The sequence below is a fragment of the Cloeon dipterum genome, chromosome X (assembly GCF_949628265.1).
Source record: "Cloeon dipterum chromosome X, ieCloDipt1.1, whole genome shotgun sequence".
Classification (NCBI taxonomy): Eukaryota; Metazoa; Arthropoda; class Insecta; order Ephemeroptera; family Baetidae; genus Cloeon; species Cloeon dipterum.
In genome coordinates, this window is record NC_088790.1 from 20320682 (window position 1) to 20343469 (window position 22788).

General features: G+C 41.6%; 1 protein-coding gene across 4 annotated transcripts in view; it reads right to left on the reverse strand.

Moving 5' to 3' along the window:
* The window catches only part of LOC135945821 (potassium voltage-gated channel protein Shaker-like), a 102117-nt gene that overhangs the window by 63228 nt on the left and 16101 nt on the right, over nt 1–22788 (reverse strand). The window contains exon 1 of one of the 4 annotated variants that reach the window (XM_065493719.1): nt 6235–6400. The exons of the other annotated variants lie outside the window; for them this stretch is intronic. Coding sequence (XP_065349791.1) covers nt 6235–6299 — 65 coding nt within the window. The 5' untranslated portion in view covers nt 6300–6400. Of the gene's footprint in view, nt 1–6234; nt 6401–22788 lie in introns of those variants that run through there. 4 annotated transcript variants of the gene reach the window in all.

The window sequence follows — 22788 nt, forward strand, 5'->3', positions numbered from 1 at the left end:
TGTAGCGCGAATGCTCGTTTGCATATTTGCGCAGCTGCAAAATATTGTTACACGGACCTCCAGGTGGGGCAGTGCTTTATATTGAGTGTGACGCATTCCATTTTTTTGCGGCCTGCGACATTACGCAAAATCCACCTCTTCCCTCACTCAAATGCTTTGTCGTTTCATTTCGCTGAACGAATGGATTTCAAAAAGAGGAATTTTTGCACAGAAACCTATCCTCATCGTCTGCAAGCGAATAGTTGAAGAAGCATTGAGTGAGATGAAGACGACTCATCATCAGCTCCATTTGGCAAACATCAAACAATAGGAAAAATTTTACGCAATTTTATGCTGTTGGAATCGGCATTAATTTTGGCTAAGCAAATATTAAACTTTAAGTTTGAATGTTCAGTCTTATTGGTATAATCCGCAGCCGCCACCAGTGCGTAGCCTTTTCGGCCAGCGAGCCTTCTCCTTCAGGGTGGTAAAATCATGGAATGACCTACCACTTCAATCTGAGCTTGAGGACTGCTCCGTTGCCGGCATTCGCTCACTGTGTTTTCAGTGCTCCGTGATAGCATAAATGTTTGTAATTTTTGGCTCAGTGCGGCGAGAGATTGCCTATTTAATTTATCGTTTATACGTTATATTGCTTTTTATTTTTATTCATAAAATGTATCAATGTACTGACAAGTAAGAATAAACAAGTATTTAATAGATGGTTGACTATTGCAGTTCAATATAGATCAAGCTATGCAATGAACGTGTAATGCACAAATGTATTTTATATAATTGTATGTTTTGTTTCCTTTGTTATAAAAACTTTGTGATCTGTTGGTGTATTTTACAGAGATTTACAACAGAGTACGCATCTTGCACTTGCAGCGTGCTTCTTTCTTTTGTTTTCTCTTTTCTTGTTCTTCTAAGCCTCCTCCTTACAGCGGTTTCCCCCTTGAACCCATCTTTCCACGATGACTTGGAACGACACCCGAGAAGAAGATGATGAACCAATAAATTAATAATTGAAACAAATGATATTATTGTTTTTATGAATGTAGAAAATGTATGCCTAAATATTTTTGGGGCAGTGTGTACTAGTCAACAAGACTAAGTCGTGGTCTGACCAAAACAAAAATTAATTTCTAAGTTAACAAATATTTTTGTAATACCTCATAGAACTCTTCATTAAACATTCATTATACATGGCTTTCTGCGAATGAGGAGTTTTGGTTAAAAAAATATATAAAACCCTATATCATAGGCGTCGGAAAGCTCGAGCAGAGTAGGAATAATAAGTTCAAATTAAACATCCAGCACTAAAAAGCGGCATTTGACGTCAGCAAAAAGGCGCCTTTCCAGCTTTTGAGCGACGAGACCTCCTCATTTCCATGGCAAAGATGAGCTGACAACGACGAGTCCAGCTCTTGGGCTGGCCAACTTTCATCATCACGTTGCAGTGAGAGATAAATAGAGAGAGAGAGAGAGAGAGAGAGAGAGAGAGAGAGAGAGAGAGAGAGAGAGAGAGAGCCAAGTGAGGAAGCACCTCATCGTCGTAAGCATTGTTGATGCAACAATGCGCGTCGTTCTCGGGTTGCAGCTGTGGTGGCGGCGCCCTGAGACGGCGGCGTGGAGCTTAAAGGGTAGTTTAAAGGGGTGCTGCCCGACACAAAGAGGTGATCATTGTGAGCCGTTTTGCGCCAAAATTAAATATTAACAGCGACGTCTGGCCTGCATTATTCAAGCCCGCCACGTTTCTTGCGGCCCTGTCTTGTTAGCTTCAGCCCCGGATGGAAAGCACATAAATTCGGGCGCATAATCCAAGAAGGGGATGTTTTGAATCTTCTGAAGTGGATGCCCCGGAGGTGCTTTTCGGGACTAATTTAGCTGTCTTTTCGAGGGAGGCACAGCCACACATATTTTACGAAAGTAAAAATCCATTTTAAAAACGCCACTTTTATCAAAATTTCCACCACAAGATAATGACTAATGACGCACGTGGCTCAATGTAATACATATTTGAACAATTTGTCAAGTGTGCTAAGAGGAATAGATAATTTCAGATGATAAATGGACAGGAAAGGGGTAATGAGTACTGTATGTTAATTAGGACAGCAATTTCATAGAGCCTGTCTTAAAATGACTTCAATGTGTTTTGCGCCTTGTCCAAATGAACCGGCAATAGCCATTCAAATCTATTCTGAAATCTTGCCAAGGAATAAAGTCTTCAAGACGTTTTTGCTCCGACACATTACTTCAGGTTGCAATCCACTGCTCAGGCAAAAATTTGTTCTCAATTTAGGAATGGTCTAGACAGACCACGCGACTTTTAAAAAGATAAAGCGGTTTAAAAACATTTTCCGTACTTTTGAGATAACAGAGGATTTAAACTATTAATAAAAGCAGTTAAAATTGCATGTTCCAAAATTATTATCCTTTGCTTTCTGCTGTTAAATTTGTGTTGAAACTTACAGAAGTTCCAAAACTGTTAAATGCTTGAAATATGTATTTTTAACAAATTAATGGGTTGCATGTAGGCTTTGAAAAAAACATTGATTGAGGTTTCAGAAATCACAATTGGTTTTATGGCAATGAGGTTCAAATACATATTGGAGCTATTAAATTCTGAGCCTTAATACAACAGTAAAATTTGTTGCAATAAATAAATATTTTTGCTCAATTAATTTCGAAATTTTTACATGTTAAAGTTAGATCTGTTTTGAAAGGGAAAAAGGATTATTAAAAGGCACTAAAAGTGTTGTTTTGAGGATGAAGGTAACAATGAGTTGTTTCAATTATTTTTTAATAAATTATTTGTTCTTTGAAGTTGAAAATGTGAATCGAGTGCGGGGTCAATAGTCTGAGTGTAAGTAACCGAAAATATAAAGATCGTGTCCACGACAAAGGCCGGGAAAACTTTCGATGTCGTGCACAGCCGACACAAATCAAGTTTGGGGTGACCGCGAGTGCGTGAAGGGCGCGTGTACGCGGCTGGAGCGGCGGCGGCAGCTTGGTTTCGTTTTTCCGGGGAGCAGGCAGAGCGCGCGCGAGTGAGAAAAAGAGAGCCCAACAAGTGTAGCTAGCGCTCGGCTCCAAATGCCCGCGCGCATCGCTCGCTCTGAAGGTGACGTCACCCTTTATTTTATTTTTAGCTGTCGTCAATTTATTCTATTTATTCTGCAGGCCCACTTGAAAACTCGCGGCCGCTCAATTGTCCCTCGGCCCAAACCCCAAACACAAATATGCCAGCCATTCCGGCGGGGAGTCGCGCGAATCCCAACGCCGCACATTTAATGGCTTGGTGCATGGATTCCTGAAACTGCAGTCCGAGCTCTGTTTAAAGTTTAAAATTAGGCCTGCACGGGATCTGCACACAGTCACACTAACTTGCTGGTCTGTTCTGACAAACAGTTACTTCTACTTTAAATATTACATGTGTCGTTTTTAATTAAAAAATTATTTAAACATTTTACTTTTCATATATGAAAATGGGCTACGTACAAGATAACCTCAAATTCAATGTGATTTTATTTTAGTTTAGATCTTTTCTTGGACAAAAGTTAATTTTTAATGAAGGCCAGAAAAAATGCAAATAATTTAAAATAAATAAATATTATCTAAGCTTCCATTTAACTTTGTTATGCACTGTAATTAAAACCAAAATTCCCAGTTAACCAACTATATTTAATGCAGCAAAACCTTTCTTAAAAATTAACCAATTTCATTATTGCAAGTTTATTCAAATGGTATCAAATACAATGCCACGAATTTCTAATTCCTCATATTTTATCTCAGTAAAGATTACATTTTCCGGGATCATTCTAGCTTTTTTCTTCTTGGAAAGGATCAGGAAAAAACCTGTTTATTAGATGTCTTGCTCTTTTTATCACGCGCATGCTTTGTATTTTAACTATTGAAACAGTTTATGCATGTAACATTTTTCTGGTTGTACCAGGTAAGCCTTGGGCACTACCCAAAATATTTCTGATAATTAGAATTTTATAAATCTTTTTTGGAAAAATGAACATTATTTTACTATTGAATCACGAAAATTCGTTCAGTGACCAATACTTAGTGAGATAAAGCATTATTTCAATTTTCTTCACAATTGTGTCAGATGAGTCTAATCACAATTCTTGCTGGGAATCCATTTTCATTCCATTTTTGGCAGGGTATTTTTTAATGCATTTTATCCAAATAAGTACAAACGAAACCCAACTTTACGTTGTAATATTGATTAAAGTACCAATGGAATTTAATTTTTGACAGTGGAAATCGATTGCTGAATGTCGAAATTGGTAGAGAAGCCAAATCATTCTGTCAAAAATTGGCCATGACTCGCTAAAATAGGCAGGAACGTGAAAACCGTAAAGTTACGTACAATTAGGTGATTTGTTTTGTCCGTCAAACTATTGAAAAGAGCCAAAAGAACGCTGGTGACCAATCAGTAAAGGGAGTGGTTCACACAGGTTGGCTGTTTGAGTATCACGGGCATTGCAGTTCACACGTTCACAGGCAATTCCTTCTCTGATTGGTCGCCGGCGTTCTTTTGACTCTTTTCAAAAGATTATCAGACCAAAAATCCACTAACATAACGGTTTTCACGTTTCCGCTGATTTTGGCGCGTTGTGTCGAATTTTCGACAGAGGTATTCAGCTACCTAACATAATTTGACCTTCAACAATCGATTGGCACTATCAACAATGAAATTCTAGGGTAATTTTAAAGTCTTTCATTGGGAACAACTATTTTGCTATTAAAAGAACCTCGCAGATAGCTATTTCAATCCTCCAGGTATTTTTTTAATTAAAATTAATGAAGTTTCTAGTCTTAACTGCACAAAATTGCAGGCTGCATTGGCGTATTCAAATATACTTTGTAGAGGATGACGTTGGGAAAAACTATGCTCCTTGAACTTGCTCCAAATCTTGGCACACACACATCGGTATCGATTGCGCGTTCGCTGGCCCGGCGCAAAAATGCAAACATGCCAGCAAGAATATCTGCATGGCCAGTGGTACATTCGTGTATAACCCGATTCCCTGGCCGAGCAATTCACGTGGGAGTACAAGAGAGTCGCGGAAAACGGCGGAGCAGCGAGCAGCGCCGGCCGATATAGGAAGTCGGAAAGGCATTTCAATGGAGGAAAGACATTGATTTTTGCTACACCTAATCTGGAGGATGAGAGTGAGCGGCCTTTTATCCGCCGCGCTCGTTCACCCCTCTTTTATTTCTGATAATGCATTTATGTGTCTCGTGGCATTGTTGTTGTTCAAAACACAACGCCGCAATCAATGAATGCAAAGCCGCCGTTTAATCACAATTGGCCTAGATTGAGCTCGATCGTCGTCGCTTGTTGCCTTTCCAGGTTGCATATTATACACCGTCAGGGTTGTGAAATAATCGAGAATCCAGGAGCAGCAGCAGCAGCAGCAGCAGTAGCATTTTTATTATTATTACTTATTCATCTGGGGGGTAGAACGTGTGGGGGTGACGTTTGCGGCTCACAGACTCGGCTCAAAAGGGTGCTTGTGCGGGAAATTGCTGTGTGTTTTTTGTTGGTACTGAGAATAATAAAGAGAGATAGGTATCTCGAGGGTGTCGTTCAACCCTTTGATGCATCAAAGAGAGTGCAAATCTGGATGCGGCACAATCGCCTGGACCGCGGCCTCTGTTTACCGGCCTAACGAGTTCAAGACAAGCCAGCAAAGACGGAAAATATAACGGCAGCAAGAATGTATGTCAGTGGGTAAAAGTCGAGAACGAGGCGTGCGGAGGTCGCCAAATCGTGCGAAATTCGAGTGTAAACACGCAGAGCAAAGATGGCCGGCCAAACACACACGCACCGGACGCGAGTTGCATTCAGCGCTGTTCAAACGCCGCCCGTGACGAGCGTGTGTCTGTGATGTGCAGAACAATAGTTTTGCGAGAGAGATAGGTATAATTACGATGCGGTGAAGAACAAATTCACGTGCGAAAAATTCAGTGCCACACAAATAAAAAAAGAAACGACAATCGTCGGTGGTTGAATTGGTGCCGAGGGGCGGCCATGCCGCGGCCTCCGGAGGCGGCAGTCGGTCGGTCACGTGACCTTTGACCCCCGTGAGGATCACGTGACCGGCCGGCGTCCTCGGCTGCGTCCGCGGGCTGCGGAGGCCGCCGGGAGCGACGCCCGGGGGCGGTTGGTCGGGGTCTTTCGGGGGCAGGAGCATCGGGTTTTGGGGGCGGCGGGGGCGGTGGCAGCAGCCGACTCACCTGGAGGAGGAGGAGGAGGTGCTGCGGCTGATGGAACCGACGAACTGGGCGCAGATTTTGGTCATGGCTGTCGGCGGGGGCGGCTGGGCGGAGGCGGCATCCCGGGGGCGGCACGCGAGAGCTCACTCGGGAAGCTGCATTGCAGCTGCTGGACCGGTGGGTGGTGGGCGAGAGGGTGGCGACGCGGCGGCACCACCTCCACTGCCAGCCGCCCCATTTTCCCGCCAGAGGGCTCCAGCGCCGGCCCCAATCGTTAGCCGGGGCCCCGCTTAGCCCAACGGCTACCGGCCGTGCGCCCCTCGACCCACCCGTCCCACTCTGGGCCCAATGTCTCGAATTCGGGCCCGACTATCTATGCTGTTTGCCCTGCACCATTGCCACCGAATTGCATCGATTTTCTTTCCTTTCCCGGCTTTCTCTTTCCGTTCTCCAGAGTGTTTTCTGCTCTGCCGGTGAATCTCCCGCGGTCGTTTGCGCCGAGCCGCTGTTTATTGCGAATTCCGCGCGACTCCTAACCGATATTTACGACCTGTCGACGCGAATTTCGGCTCTTGATACCGCGCCAGCCTGAGTGAAAATAATGCCGCGTTTTCCTTGCGTAATTGCGTCCGCACACGCGTGTGGTTCACCTCGCCAAGGTTCTCTCCAGGGAAACAAAATATGATTTTAATTATCTGAGACTTTAAAGTAATTTAGAACGGAATTCTTCTGTGAGGAAGCCTCTAATTTTTTTATTCATTCAATTCTTAATTAACTGGCAGAGATCGAGAGCAGACATTTTGTCACGTGGTTCAATTCGACTAAATTACAACACGTTTTTCCTCCGTGCACCTTTCTGACAAATTTATTTTACTCTCTCCTTTCCCTTAAAATATGACAGCAGTTAGCTTTCCATCAACGAGATTAGAATATAATATCAACTTATTTTTTTTTTCAAAAAATGCATTATTTTAAATAATGGGTCAAGTTGACGTTTTGTCCTTATTTTTGCTTGTTACAAAATCAAACGCTTAGTAAAAAATGTCAAATGTACAGGTTCGAGAACTATTTCGTTCGCAAAAGATCTCTTTCGTCAGTGAACATAATTCCATAAAAGCCGTTTTAGTGCGGAGAAAGAGCACTATTTTTTAGAGATTTATAAATGTTTCATAACCATTTAACGTTGAAGAAACTAATATAGTTTTTGGAGGGACACATATTACGTTTATGAATTTTAGAGCCCCCTTATTAAAGGCTATATAATCCAAACTTTCAGCATGGGGACGGTTATTTTCTTGAAGAAATGTACGTTCGTGGTCACAAACGAACCAACAACTCCATTGAAAATGCCGTGTGAAATTGGCCGTGCCCACGAAAACGTGTCTGAGCTTGAGACCGTTAATATAAACGTAACGTGTACATATTTTTCCGCCCGTCGTGAAATGTCCATAATGAAACGCGACGACACGCAATCTGAAAAATAACCCGGCCGCGCGCGCTGCGCGATGTTATTTTCATCGCCCGCCTTTGCTGGAAACAATAAATTTATTTCTACGTTAGCAAACACACACACCACTCATTAAGGCGCGCATTTGTTGCAGCTTGCCCGCCGCGGAAATCTTATCCCCGAAAAGTGGATCGAGCGAGCACTCCACAGATGTTGATCGACGTATTTTCGCCTTACTGATCCACTTCGCCGTCTGCCCGACGAAATCATTAACGTGGGAATCGACTAAGCAGCGGGAAATTTGAGATGATCAGCAATCCGAGACTTTTTATTAATCGCCTTTTATTGTTTGAGTGAATCGAATCATAAAATTACACTAACAACCAATTTTTTAGTTATTTTATAGAAAACATTTTTAAATTTTGTTTTTCGTCGAGACAACACGGAATACAACACTTCATATTAAAAAGTCCACTTGGGTTAAGAAGTGCAAAAAATAACAATCGCTGTTTTGGATTAATTTATTCCCTCTACATAGCATTAATTATGGTGCATAAAATAAAAAATATTTTTGCATCTTAGACCATGGAGTAAAATCGAAATTAGGACGGTGGAAGTCCAAAATTGCAAATAAACAGTGGTGCAAAATGCTAAATATTTGTTGGAGACTCTAGCTCTGACCATTAATGTGACTGGCCAGTCTTCGAAATACCATCTTAAACGCAAGTCTTTTTTAAATTTGTTTTCAAATCGATTTAACTGAAGATTTTGGAAAGGTAAATGTCCCCCTAACCAACTACATCCTCCAAAGTGTTGAAGAGAAAGCGGAACAAATCTGCTACACGAGTAGCATTTTGCCTTTGATCTTGCTTTTCAAGGCAACAGTGTTCTCATTCAAACACCTATTAGGGTTCAAATTGTTCCATGAACAGTAGCAATGAACGTGAAAGCTTTGCTCTGGCGCTTTCACACTTACAAAAGGGACCAGCAGCTTCATTTGGTGGGCCAGGACCTGCCAAACAAAATAGCTTTGTCGTAACAAAGACCTTTGAAGAATTTTTTTGGTAGAAAATGTTGGCCAAAATTTACATCTTTAATGTGCGGTAATTTAGTCGTGATCTAGCAACAAATAAAATTCAGATTTCGCTTGAATACTTTTTCTATTTTTTTTCGCTTCCTTTTGATTCTCTTGACGCAATCTATTCGACCGTGAGCAGCTCGTGAGGCAAATTTCCCTTCTGGTGAAATAAATAACGATTTTCAGGAGGGAGATAGTGCTTGCCGCTTTATTAGCATGCAAACTTTGGAGCCGATCTTCTCGGAAATTTACCCGACAAACTGGATATATTTTTCTACGGTTTTTATATAATTTTTAGGTTAAGTCGGACGATATTTTCTTAGCTGTGTCCTTTCTAAGTAATCAGGACAGATTTTGTCTAGAATTTTTCTGAATGTGCTGAAATGTGAAATTTTGTGTAGAGAGTTCTTTGGAAATTTGGACATTTGTTTGTGACATGGACGGGAATCTTCTTCCTCCGTATGTTAATGCCTCATCTCCATTTCAATTTAGCTAGACAGCACTTTATTCTTTATCAAAACTACCGTGGCGGATAAACTTGAAACTCGGGGCAGTGCTGCTTTTGCATCGTCGCGTGAACACAAACCTCGCACGAGGAGAACAGAAACTCGATGCAGCATAGCACGAGTGTATATTGTGTTGTGCCCGCGACTGCCATGCCAGCTTGCGTTACTGGAACTGGGTTATTTAACGTTGCTGGTTGGTGCAACACTCGCGGCCGGCGAGCACCAGCGCAGGCACACTCTTATCGTTGGCCAGTTTTGCGCCATATATGTGTATTGCACGAAATTAACACATTTCGTGTTGCTCGGGTATCGCTCGCACTCCTTTGAATTTGAATAAGAGAAAAGGATTGAGCAAAGAAGTGCAACAATTTTACTATACTCCTTTTAGCAGATAAGGAAAACGGAAAATTGTTGAAATTTATGATGCAATATCTCCAAAATTATTATATTTTTTTATGGATTAATATTAAGAAGCGGTCAAATTTAAATTTGCACACCCAAATAATGTCACATGAAAAGTTGACTCAATTTTTTTATTTCGCGCGTCCATGCAGCTTCTGCTTATCATTTGTTTTGCCTCTGTTCACGTTCCTTTTTAACGATATTATTTTTTTTTATTATATTGTTGTCTACAATCCCCAGTAATAAGTGACACCATTTATTTTTAAGTTTCTGCTTTACTCTGTTTTCTGCAGGTGTGGTTATTAGCTCACCATAGTAACTCAGTTAAACTTTCAAGCCACAATTTGGTTGAATCAACTCTTTATTCAAACCTTGGTTTTATTACTTTTTAATACACTTCCAATTATAACCCTATAGTGTTTTCATTTTGACCAAAAACTAGCGACTGAAATTATTATGTGAATTAATGTATCATTCGCATGTGCTATATCTTAAACGCTTTCTAATATTTGAATCTCAATAACAAAACGGAATCTCGGATATTGAACAAGTCTACCATGGCTTCTTCCATTTTGACGTTCAGTAAAAAATCATGTCTAATTTTACATGAAAAAATGGCGTCAAAATTCGGAGAAGAAAGTTGCCGCAGCACATGAGAGCAAGGTCGCATAAATATAACGAAATCAGTGGTTTCAGGGTCGGCGCAGCTCATCAAAAGCCACGCGAAGCGGCTCCCTGCCAGCACGCGGGGCCCAAAAAGCGCGCGTGAAATTGGCGGGAAAAGGCGGCGGCGCGAAATTCTTCGCCTTGGCAGTTGCAGCAGCCAGAGTGAGCAAGGTCAGAGCGCGTCGGTCGGTCGGAGGCGGCGGCGGCGGAGGCGGCCGGGGGCGGGGGGAGGTGTACGCAGTGCGCTGCGAGGACGAGGGTTGCGCGGGCGCCACGGGGCTGCATATCGACCAAATGCGGAAAACGGAGCGAGCGAGACGCGGCAGCAAAAAAGGAAGCAGACTCGGCCGCCGCCGCATGGCCACACGTGGGGCCATCTAGCGGCCGCCGGACCAACCAAAAGACCACCCTGCTTCCTCCCGGGGCGCTGCCGGAAGCAGTGTTTTGCCTATTAATTTTCTAGGGTCGTGACTTTCTGCTAAAAAAAATAATCGATAGTTTTCTAGGTATCGAGTTCTTCAATATATCATCGAAATTAATTTTTGTAAACATCAACCCTAAAAATATGGCAATTTTTTATTCTATATACCATCCAATTGATACTTTAAATAAGAGGCCAAGTTTACGTATTTCATAAAATTATAAATATCGATGTTTAAACGTCCTTAGTCCGAATAATTGCCCAACCGTGCGGGACGGCCGGTTTCGGAAAAATAATTCAAATATATGCAGCTAACAAATCAATAAGAGACCGGCACGTAAATAAAACGAATTTGTTTCATTTGGTCACGAAACGCGTGCCCTCACCCTTTCTCCCGGTTTCAAGGGCGGAAATCAGGGATGGATGGGCGCGAATCCAGGGGTGCGCGAGCGAGCACGTGGCCCATCTCGAGTGTCGCATTGCGCTTCCCGCTGACGTCACTGGTGCTTTCACAGCAGCCTCGCTGACCCCCCGCCAGGTGGCAGCACAACGCGGCACCCGACCTCGCTAATTGAATAATTACACCCTAATTGACCCGCGACGATTAATTATACGCCCGGCGACGCGCAGAGTGGATTAATTGACTCGATTTTGGTTGGGACGCCAATTTAAAAACCATACTGCGGTGCTCACTTCCTAATAGCCATATTAAGCGCCAATCCTTTCATTTTCTTTGCAAAAAAATGGCAAAAAGATGGAGAAATCTAAAGATGTTTGTAAACTAATAAGTATCTTCAACACCACTGCAAATGTGATGCTTAAAATTAGCTCATTTACCCTGCAGCTTTGTGTTGTTCATGGTTTTCCCGGATGGGACGTATATTTTTGAAACACCTGGGATTGCAAGTTTGGAAGTTAAAACTTCATTTGCTTAAAATGCTTAAAATGAAGGTTATTCCAGCTTAATAGGGCTGTCTTGGCCAACAGCAACCCGCTTTAAAATCTCTTCCAGTATTCCGATTAGACTGATTAGCAAGCAAAGAACTTAAAGAAGTTTGTGCTTTGCACCTGGAGAGTTCAACACACTGATTTTCACCCTTTGAAAGCGGAAGTCTTTATTTCGTTCATGGAACGGCTCCAATTCATTCGCTTTGATCTCGAATGAATGGCGGAAAAAGTAATCAGCGTCTCATTAACCTCCGCTGTTAAAAGTGTCGATCCGCGATTAGCAGCCAGCAGCGATTTATTTATAGCACTATGGGCACTGGATTTGTATCCACGAGAGGAGAAGGCAACGCACGTCCAGGGAATTTGATTATCGCCGCCGTTTGATGCGGCCAAGTCAGGTGTCCAGCCAGCCGGCGAAAATAGCGCCAAGGGCGACGAGTCAGCGAGAGTGTCATTCCAGCCGCTCGTCAATTAATTTGTCCGTGAAAAAGCCGCCTTTTAACGTGCTGCCTCCGTTGAGCATGAATGAATGTATTTTTAATGCACCTCCCGCCCCCGATGGCGGATCGATAGTCGAGTGCTTATGCAACCGGTACGCCGCATCCGCTCTCCCGGTTGCATAACCTCGATTTGCGGCGCGATAACTAGCTAACTGATGAGATTGCCACACTGCCCATGGTGGAAATTTGTGCACAATGTAGTTCGAATGGAACAAGACTCGGCCAATCCGCGGTTACTCTCGTCTGACAATGAAACTGTTTGGCTTTTACGTTTTGACCAGAAGCGATCACATGGTATTCGTGAAGCTAGTCTTTTGTAATGTGCATTCTATTTTCTATATTTTTTGCGGACACTGTAGGTCTTACACCACTTGATTTAAATAAAACGCACACACTGGCACATTTCCATTCATGATAGTCAAAATTTACTAACATTGTTATATTTAAAAAAGTTGAAATCAATTATTTGATTAAAAATTTAAGCATTTTCCCAATGACATTTCTTAAACCACAAGAATTTATTTCCTGAAGAGCTTTATAACTCACCAGCATCGTTGAGTTAAAAATTTCTCCCAAATATCTTTGGTTTGACTCGTTGAAATGATCACTAATTCAATAGAGTCACCAGAAACTAAACAAAGCATACTTGGAGTTTCCTTTTTAAAATGAGGGTAGCAAGAAAACAAACAATTATTGTTGCCGAGTATATGTGTATACAGTGGGGTACGTTTAGATTCAGCAGAAAATCTAATGCGTGGAAATTACCCTCTCGCGCTGAATGGTTTTTAGGGGAAAGCACGTGTTTATTATTTACACCTCTGCTACGTTTGAAGTTGTGTGGATTTTATGAAAGCAAGACCCTGGAAGCAGAGAGATCATTATTTTACGTTGCTTGGATATTTTGGCAAATGTAGCGTGACTAATTGGCGATTAGCTGGCCAATTAATTCCAACTAATGAATTCAGACAGGCTTAAACGTGAACACAAGCCGAGTTCACAGCGGCTTATTGCTCCTTGGAATCGAGAGAAATGTTTCCTATTGTAGCCACAAATCTCTCTAAAATAGCTAAATTGTGACCTTCCAATGTTTGCTTACGTAAAAAAACTCGGCTCTCTCTCATTCTGAGTGAATTATTTTGTAACTGTGCAGGAGCGCGATCCTCCTTTTTGTTGGGAGCCAACCATTGTCGGCGGTTTGAATTATTGTAATTTTGCATTATTGTTTAACAGCTGAAAGATGTTTTTAAAATAAGAATTTAGTTTTCGTCCGTCAGCCACACGGTTCGTTCTGACGTGATTCGTTTAATCGAGTAGAACACGATTCAAAGGGGTGAGTCCAACCGTCAGTTAGCAAAGAATTTGTAACTTATTATTGTAAACAATTTCAGTTCTGGTATTTGATTAAGTGTCCGATCGGATTTCCAACTGTAACTAATACACCAACCAAATTCGTCAAATCTGAATTTAACGGTCTTCGTCATTTCAACCCTTTCAACCCCCAAAATTTCAAATTAAATTCCAAATATTTTATTTCCAAAATTGTACTGCTCAATTTTTACATTAAAATTTCCACAAACTGAATCTACAGAAAAATAAAAATATGGCCTTTTGTAGGATTCCTCAAATTGAAGTTTTTTGCATAAATTTGAAATGCATATTCTCCAAATTGTTTTAAAAGCTTTTTTGAATAATAGAAAGCCATTCCATATCTGTTTTCAGGTTTGGTGTGCAGGTGAAATCAAAATCGTAAAATCGTAATAAATAAAGCTTTGTTTCATCTTCAGGGAGTTGAATGAAACATTTCCCATCACCAATTTGCATTCATCCAAACTTTTCTCCGAGATTATGCCGCAATGAAATCCGCTGAACCTCTGCGCCTAAAATATTCAGGACAGCGACGACGGTCGGTTGCTTCCGCTTGCATTTTTCCCGGGGAGACATCAAAGCCAAATCTGCGAGCGTAGTTTTTCTGGGCGGAAAAGTTTGCAACGGCAGAAAAGCGCCATCTTTATGAAAGTTGCGACCGCGTACACTTTGCCTATCCTTTCGCGTCCGGTTTGCTGCGAAGGGCATGCTGCGGACATATTTCGCCCAGCCCGAGCAAAGCACCTGTTACCGGGAAACACACACAACAGCAGCATTTGAATTTATAATCAGAGCCATCCATCTGCGCGGCACGCAAATAATCCGCTCTTGCCTTTTTGCTTTTTGCGCTCGCTCGCAGCCGCCTCCGTCGCCGCACAACAAGTGCACACGGCTAATTAATAAATATGTAGCACGGCTGCAGCTACACACACGTTGGCGGAGGAAACTGTTTTTGCCTCTCTCTGCAGTCGAAATAATCACGGTGGAAATAAAAGTCGGCCTGGTGTAACTCTGGTCGAGCGACAAAAGCCGTATGGACTGGAGAGTGAAATAAAGAGCGCTCGTAAAATTCAAAATGGGCGCATTTCATCAGTTGTGTTTGTGCATATTAACGAGGTTTTTGTTCAAGTTTGTATTATGAAACCTGGCTTTTTACTCTGAAACAGACGCTGTTCAATTACAATCATCGCTCACATCTCGCATGAATATTTAAATTGTCGGCTAAACAATGGAGGAACGCGTTTTTTGCATTTGATCCAGTAGGCTTCGTTTCTGGATAATTGGTTGTTTCAGATGATGAATCATTATAATGCTAACAAATTGATTGTTAATAGCTTATACTGGATTTTACAGTAAAGATGATTTTCCTTAACTTTTTATACTGTAAATTACAAAGGCAAACATTTGATTTAATTTTTTTAATCATAACTGTCCATGTTGCCATCAAGGTTATTATTTCATGGCTATTCTTCGTTGATTCATGGAAGGTCGCACAGTTAGGTTGAGTTTTCAGGATCTCTATTTTCAGGAAGGTTCTGGAGGAAACTGAAAATTACAACGTAATGTTGAGCTTTTAATTGACAGTAGCTTTTCTCCATTAAGATATTGCATAATAATTAATAACTAATCCGATTATTATTTTTAAGGTTTTGACTCGTGGATTACGTTTTTGCTTTGCAAGCTCCTGCAAAAATTCCAATTTTCAGTATTCTGGCAGTTCAATATTGTCATTGAATGTCAATGAATTAACGAATAAATTTGAACAAGACTCATGGTGAGTTTTCAATTGAAGACAACGAGTCAAATCATTATCGCAGGGAAATTAAAACTTTTTAAATCGTTAGTTTAGTGTTCCCTTTTTTATTTTTTATAATGTTTTACACTAGATTTTTCAAATTTAAGGAAGAACTAAAAAGCTCCTTCAACATGGAAAAATTGAATGGTTGACAATCAGAACCAAGCTCCATCCCAAACTTGAAATATTAATATGTTTGTGATAATTTTGACTTCACAATTTGTATTTGGAAACTCAAAATTCTACTTTTCAGATTGATTTGAGCTGTAAAAGAAACAAAAACAAAAACCGGAAATTCTAAGCACTAGCTGTGTCAGAGTTTCGTCGAATTCCAAGCCGCTTTTAAGAAGTGAAAGACTCAGTATGCAGCCAGCTTGCAAAGCTGAGTGAGGAGGCATTCCGGCCGCCTGCCTTTGCAATATGAGGTTTGTGGACGGGTGTTGCTAGTTGCTACCGCTTTGAACAAATGGGGGCAAGAAGTTATTTTTCTACGGAAATTTCACAGGCCTGGTAACTTCAAAGTCGTCGGTTCTGCCAACAAAAACGAAGATAAAACGTCTCCCTCTCACATTCACTCAGCGGAGGCGCAAGAAGCACCGTGATACCGCTCTCGTCGGGCGGGCGGGCGGGCGGGCGAGCATTCCCCTGGTGGCCCAATTCCTCTGGTTATGCAGGGCGGGGAGATTCATGACAACTGCAGCAGCATCTCACCAAAGTGTCACTTTTCCTGCTAGCTGGAGAGTACACTCCATATATGCGAGTGAAATTACCGCCGCTCTAATAAATTGGAAGCAGAAGGTTGGCCAATTAAGACGAAAAGCAAGGGTCGTCGTGAAATGCGGGTCGTAAAAACAAATGGGGCTGAATTTCCATTTGCGGGACGAAAAGGGACGCCGGTGACGCAGAATATGAACACTGCAACAGCCTGATGCGACAAACGGCACGCGCGCGGTGGGGAGTCACTCGGGGTTTTGGGCTTGATGATGCTTCTTTTTATCATCTTGCGGGACAGTCGACGCTTTTGAGAATTTAACACGACGCCCAAGATCCAAGTTTGCTTCGCGCGTTTAGGCAGTTCCTGATTGTCATTTATTTTGCCTTTGTTCATGCTATTTTAATTGATGATATTCTTAGACTGTAATTATTTTCGTACATGAACGATAAATATTATTATGCAAAAAGATTTAATCTGAAAGCAATTAAGAGGATTGATACTGCACAATCCTGGAAAATCCTTGTTGCCAATGCATGGACTCATCCCCTAGGATTCAGTTGAATCCAAAATTTGAAAGTTAGCATGCTTTTCAAATGGTGAGGACTGTCTCCTTACTTGAAATCCTATTTTATTTCACAGTAAAGAGTTTCCCCCAAAAAGTGTCATACACTGTTAAATAGATTTGATGAGAGGAATCAAAATCTACCAAAAAAAATATGGTCAAAGTAAAGTAAATTTTGGAGAAAATTTGAAAATCTGGAATTATTGCTGTAGCAAGGTCCTTTTTTGATTATTACAAATTGTAGATCAAATTGTTTATAGATCAACTGCTTATTGCATCCAACAATTCAAATAATTTTCAACTGTCGCCCTATATCAATTCATTCTAAGGTGTCTAATATGAAGCAATTATTATTCCGTCGTTCGCACCCAGAAACGCTTTTGGCAGGTGAAAGAGCTACCCTCGATTGCCTCAGGTAAACAAGAGTTGGTCTTATCCAGTGGCAAAAATCCAACAAATTGACACCTGATGAGTTCGTAATAAAATTTAACCTCATTCCTGATTCCGGGCACGCACAAAAGTGGCCCTAATTGACTCTGCGCTCGCTCGCACGGCTGCTCCTGCTCCTGCTGCTTTCCCCTGCGAATATCGCTCGAATTTCGAGCCGGGCGAGTTGCCTCGCATGAATACTCAGCCGCCGCGCTGCTGCTGATTATGATGGAAACGCGAGTACACGCGCTCGCACGCAGCCGTGGAAAATACACTCCTCAGAGCAGCGTCGTCGGAACCCGGCCGGGATTTACAGCATTTGTAACGCGGATTATTCGCGCCGAAACGATGCTGTTTTGCCAGCACTCGCACTTTACATGCAAACAAACGCATGCTAATGTGAGGTAAACGGCTTTTCCGCGCAGCCAGCGACGAAATTATTGCAGAGAGCAACAAGCGTGTTTTCCTGCTGCTTTAAATGGGGGACGCGGTTCTGCCGATGATGGGTGTGTGTGCTATCCGTGCCAAAATGAAAAATGATGGCGAGTCCAGACGTTTTGATGGATGGCACGATCGGAGTTGCCTTTTAACGTAATCCCAACGAGGAGAAATCAATTAGCTGGAAAGGTATAATGTCCACGTATGAAAAACAAATTATTATAAAGAATGGGAATTTGCAGCATATGTTCAAACAAGAGTTAGGTTTGTGCAATGGAAGTAAACAAAATTTTGCAAATTTTAAAATATTGAGTTTTGTTCCGTTAAGATAAATTAAAAATTGAGCCTTTCATTTCCATGATATTTTACCTAATGCATTCTCTGAAAAAAAAAAACAAGAAAATGTATTCACAATATATGTAAAATTCAAAATAAATTATTTTTTCTATGGGAGTCGGTCCAAGTCCAAAATAAATTTCAATCAACCCAATTTGCTTTGTTTGTTTCATTAAAATTGGGCTCGAGCAAAGGTTGTGCTGGCTAAAAGGCCGATCCCAAATCCTCCAATTACGCGGGAGCTCTCCCATTTTGAGGGCCAACATACGCCACACATCACGAGTGGCTTCACTCGAATGCCAACAAATCCATTTTGACAAAAAGGAAGTTTGATCAGAGTTCTTCTCATGAAAAATTCAAATTGGCCTCAGGAGCGCACGCGGTGCATCGATTAGTCTGAATTTTTCATCCGCATGCAAAATGCAAATCTGCACTGATGTCCTCCAGATTGAATCGGCGCGAGTGGACGGCAAGTGCGTATTGGGTTTGGGTCAATTACTTGGCACGTACGCGGTACAAACTGGTTGCCCAACTCCGCGGCGACGTCGGCCGCCTATGTAAACACGCGAGGGGATGAGGGATGACGACGACGATCTCTGCGAACATGTTTAACGCAAGACGTGCGTTCGCGTGCAGAGTGGATTTACGGACTGGAATATAGCAAGTGGATTTTGATTAATAATCTAGATGAATTTGCAAACTCGTATTTAATATTAGAGCTTTAAAATCATTACACAAAAAAGTAGTATTTGTTTAATTATTAAACTGTTGTAAGAATCTGCTTTTGGCGCAGAAGCTGTTTTCAAATCAGCAAAAATTAAGAAGCTTCCAAAAATTGTCATAGCGGAAAGATATATGAAGATGAAAGAGATGTTTCTCATTCAACCGAGAAAATTTTGTGAATGACTCCGCTAAATGCCAAAGTGATGGATTGCGTGAATCACGTCACTCACTCTTTCATTGATCACATATATTTCCCCCTCTCAATTCGGATAAATTTGCATCGAGCAGCGTGCTATAACAAATTGATTAGTTTTGCCTGGCTTGGGAAGAACAGTTTGATAAAATATTAAGATTTTGTGGCCCAGTGTCAAAAATAGCTTCAATTTTGACAGTTCAGAGAAAAAACAGCTGTCCATCATAGTAAGACAACCCATTTGTGCATGGACCAGGGCTGTTTTGATGATATTTACAAAACTCTCCATTATTGTTTTCCCTTTTGTAAATATTGAATTTCAGCGGACGATCTGGAAAACGGCATTTGATCCTTTTCCGCAGAGGAGGGACAGGAAAAACAAACTGACGTTCATGGGTCCTCAGGCCATTAGCGCTGATCCGTTCATTTGATGCCTGCGTTGTTGAAAAATCACCTAAGCATCTCGAGGCGAGGGCAAAAAAATCCGGCCCCAATCGATTATCTGGAAATTGGCGGTTTGAGCGGGCGAGTTAAAAATTGATTGGCGCGCCGTCGAAGCCATTCTGTGATTAAAAGCGGCTGAATTGGCCTGCAGCGATGAAAAGCGATCGACGAAGCGTTTTATGTGTCGAGTGTTCAACGAAAATAAATAAATCTACTGAGCGCAGCGGCGGCGGTTGCGGCAGGGATGATACGGCGGACGTTAATCTACTGCACCGAACCGGAAATTGGGCCAGGCGCGCTGACGTCGCATCAAACCCGCATGCAGTCGAAGTTTAAAATGAGCAGAATTATGTTGTACGAAAATCAAGCCGCAGTTTAATTTCTGATGCTTGAGAAAGCGAGGGGTCTCGCGCGTAAAATAGAATAGGGGCTGCACAGCTCTGTTCATATTTCAAGGGCTGCTGCGAGAATGATGACAGCAATGCAGATTACATCTCCCCGTAGTTTTCCTTTTTATGGTTATTAAAGAGCGCATTTTTAACACCAGGCGGCTCATTTCCATTCTCAATTTACGTCCTTATCAGCCAGATGTCTTGCTTGCAGCGAAGTTTGATAATGGCTAAAATTTTAAACAGTTTGAAAATTACATTTTACGGCCGAATTAGCGTCGGGGCAATACGTGGAAAGCGATTTAATCCTTTCATTGTGTCCTAAAAAGCCATAAAAATTGAGCCTGCCTTCCATTACCACCGCCGGCAGTACGAGTGAGTGTCATTGAAAATTTTCATTCCGCGCCACCATTCCGCAGTAATTTATTCAGAGCAGCCGGATTTTTGCATTCTGCTCGTCTCCCTCTCGCTCTCTCGCGCGGGCGGCACGGCTCAATGTCTCTGGAACGTGTATTTAGTGAGCGAAAATCGATGGTAGACGATATTCTCTTCTCTCTCTAACACATACACACACACTTTGGCCCGCCCGTCGCTGATGCGAACTTATCTCCGCGCTCGCGAATATTGCACGGGTAATACTCGCGAAATATACACACATCTTTACGAGCACATTCAGCTTCAATATCAGATGTTGCTCGATTTTCTTCTCCCTCTCCGAGAATGGCGAAATGATTGCCCGAGGAGGATCAAGAAAGGTGCAATCACCGGTAATGCAGACGCGTAATTCAATGAACTTATTTCGAATGAATAGTTTTGTATTGATTTTTCCACAGCAAAAACAAAAATATATGTCCCAGCAGCAGTAATAAACATTCCACAAATAACATTCTTTACAAAAACAGCGTATGTAATCTTGGCAGGAATGCCAGTTTTTAGAAAATGTTGGAGCGTTGCCTTTAAGCCAAGAGTTTTCTACTAAAGCAGCAATGCCTTCAAAAGTCATTTCTCTCTACCTCTGCATTGCTCGTAAATATGGTGGAATTTTCTAAAATAATCATTCTTTGTAGCAATTTTACACTTCGTAGTGGAAAATAATTAGATTTTCAATGGATTATGGAAAGATTGATCGGAAAAAATCGGTTTCCTAAAATTTTAAAATAGCTTTATTCCTCTGAATTAGAAAAATTTAGCATATTATCAGTTTTCGAGTTTTTCACTTAAAATGATTAAAACTTAATGTTTATACATCAGTAACATGACAAAATACCGATCTTCAGAAGTCTTCATAGAGACTTCTGAAAATATGGACACTTGTGCTCGCTCTTGACAGTGACCATTGTAAGAAATAGTAACTCTATTCTAGATTTCCAAAAAGAGGTCATAGAGAGGTGTTTAGTTCCCGAAAAAAGGGGGCACGACAAGTGCCTTGGCCACGCATAATCAATAAATCTGGAAACAATTGATGACATATATATGATATACAATACATCTTTTTAACAAAATTTAAACACACAGTTTTACCAAAAATAATCATCCTAAAGATTGCATTAGAACGCATGAAAATTCATGATTTTGGATCATTTAGTGATCTAAAATCCACATTGCATATAGGTAAGAGAAAAATTATAACTGTAATCAATTTTGAACCCTCCTCATTGGCAAGCAATGGATACTCTTCTAGATATGTGGATAAACTAGATATTGGATAAACGTTATCCTACCATTCTTTGAAAGAAAACAACCTCAGGTGCGAGGGTATATATTGATGATTTTGATGGACAGAACGAGATACTCAACTCTTACGACGCAGTTCATAGCAGCCAACTCTGCGAAATAACCATGTCATTCACGGTCATCGCTTTTTTTGACCTGTCAGAACGAGCGCCAAAATAAATTCAAAAGCCCCCGGCGTACCAACAAAAACGAGTTGATTTCGCCTTTCCGAGCTGCGGAACATTCTATTTTGGTTTATGATGAACAACACGGTGTGAGGCCAACAATATACCGAGCAAAAAGTGCAAAGCCCGGCCGGTTGGAAAAGGCCATTATTTTGCCGCTTTCTCTCTCGCTTCGCTCGCAAATCTGCGTCAGCAGCATTTAAAAACGCGCGGCCACCAGAGGTAGAACCATTTTTGAGCGGCGCGCGTGCTTTGTTTTTTACTACACAGCTCTCGTACTTTTTCGCGCATTTCCTTGCTTACGCTCGGCACCTGTTCCCGAGGGCTTAATTTCCATCTCCACTGAAACCTCAGCCAACACAGTTCCATCATTTACATGCGCGTGGCGTACAAGAGCAGAGCTTCAAGGTGCCTATTACGCTGTTATGAGTTAAAAGCACGTGCTTGGTGCTGTAGACCGAGTTGATCATGTCCTCAGCAAAAATTGCTCTGGGAGTCAAGGGTTGAAAGGTCCACCCCAAATCATTCCAAATTTTCATTCTCCAAGAGAAAATAATTGTTATTTTGATTGTCTCTGTTGGTATTTGCAGCAGTTGTTCATTTTCAAGTAATAAACTTGCGGCTTAGTTTCAGACAGTAAAATGTAACAGGTTTTTTGACCTCTTAAAGGGGTATCTCCACTTGCAAATCGATCCCCTTCGCGTATATTGATTTTCAATTACCGTAAGTTCTCTATTTATCACGTCGAAAGAGTTCACTACTTATTTTGCCGGCAATGGTTGGGTTTAAACTGCGGCTCCGTCCTTTCTATGAGACGACCATTATCTCCTTGGGCAGTTCCATTAACAATAAGGAGGATTCTGAAAGTACTTTCCTCTCCGCAGAGAGCGAGAGGGGAATAAAACGGAGCCGAAATGCCGTGAGATAAATCTAGGGTCACTTGGTCTGACTTGGCCAAGGCATTTTCTCCTCCGCAGATAAGTGAAACCTACGGAGCCATTCGACAAAATGAGAATTGCAACTTGCGCGGACAAATGTTTGTTAGTTTGAATGACCTGATAATCCCGAGTCATTGTCCCCTCTTGTCACCGAAAGCCTCAGACTCAAATCACGGATTAATACATATTATTTGGTCAGAGCATTATGATAGCTTTTAAACAGCGCCCATTGAATGCTCAAGAAGCCTGCTCCGTAAATTATCATAATTTATTCATAATATTACCATTTTTCTTTTCTTGGCGCAAGCGAATACGGCGCAGCAGTGCAAAGCAAATGTGGTGACACGGTAGAGGAATGCATTCATTCAAAGAGATGGCTCTC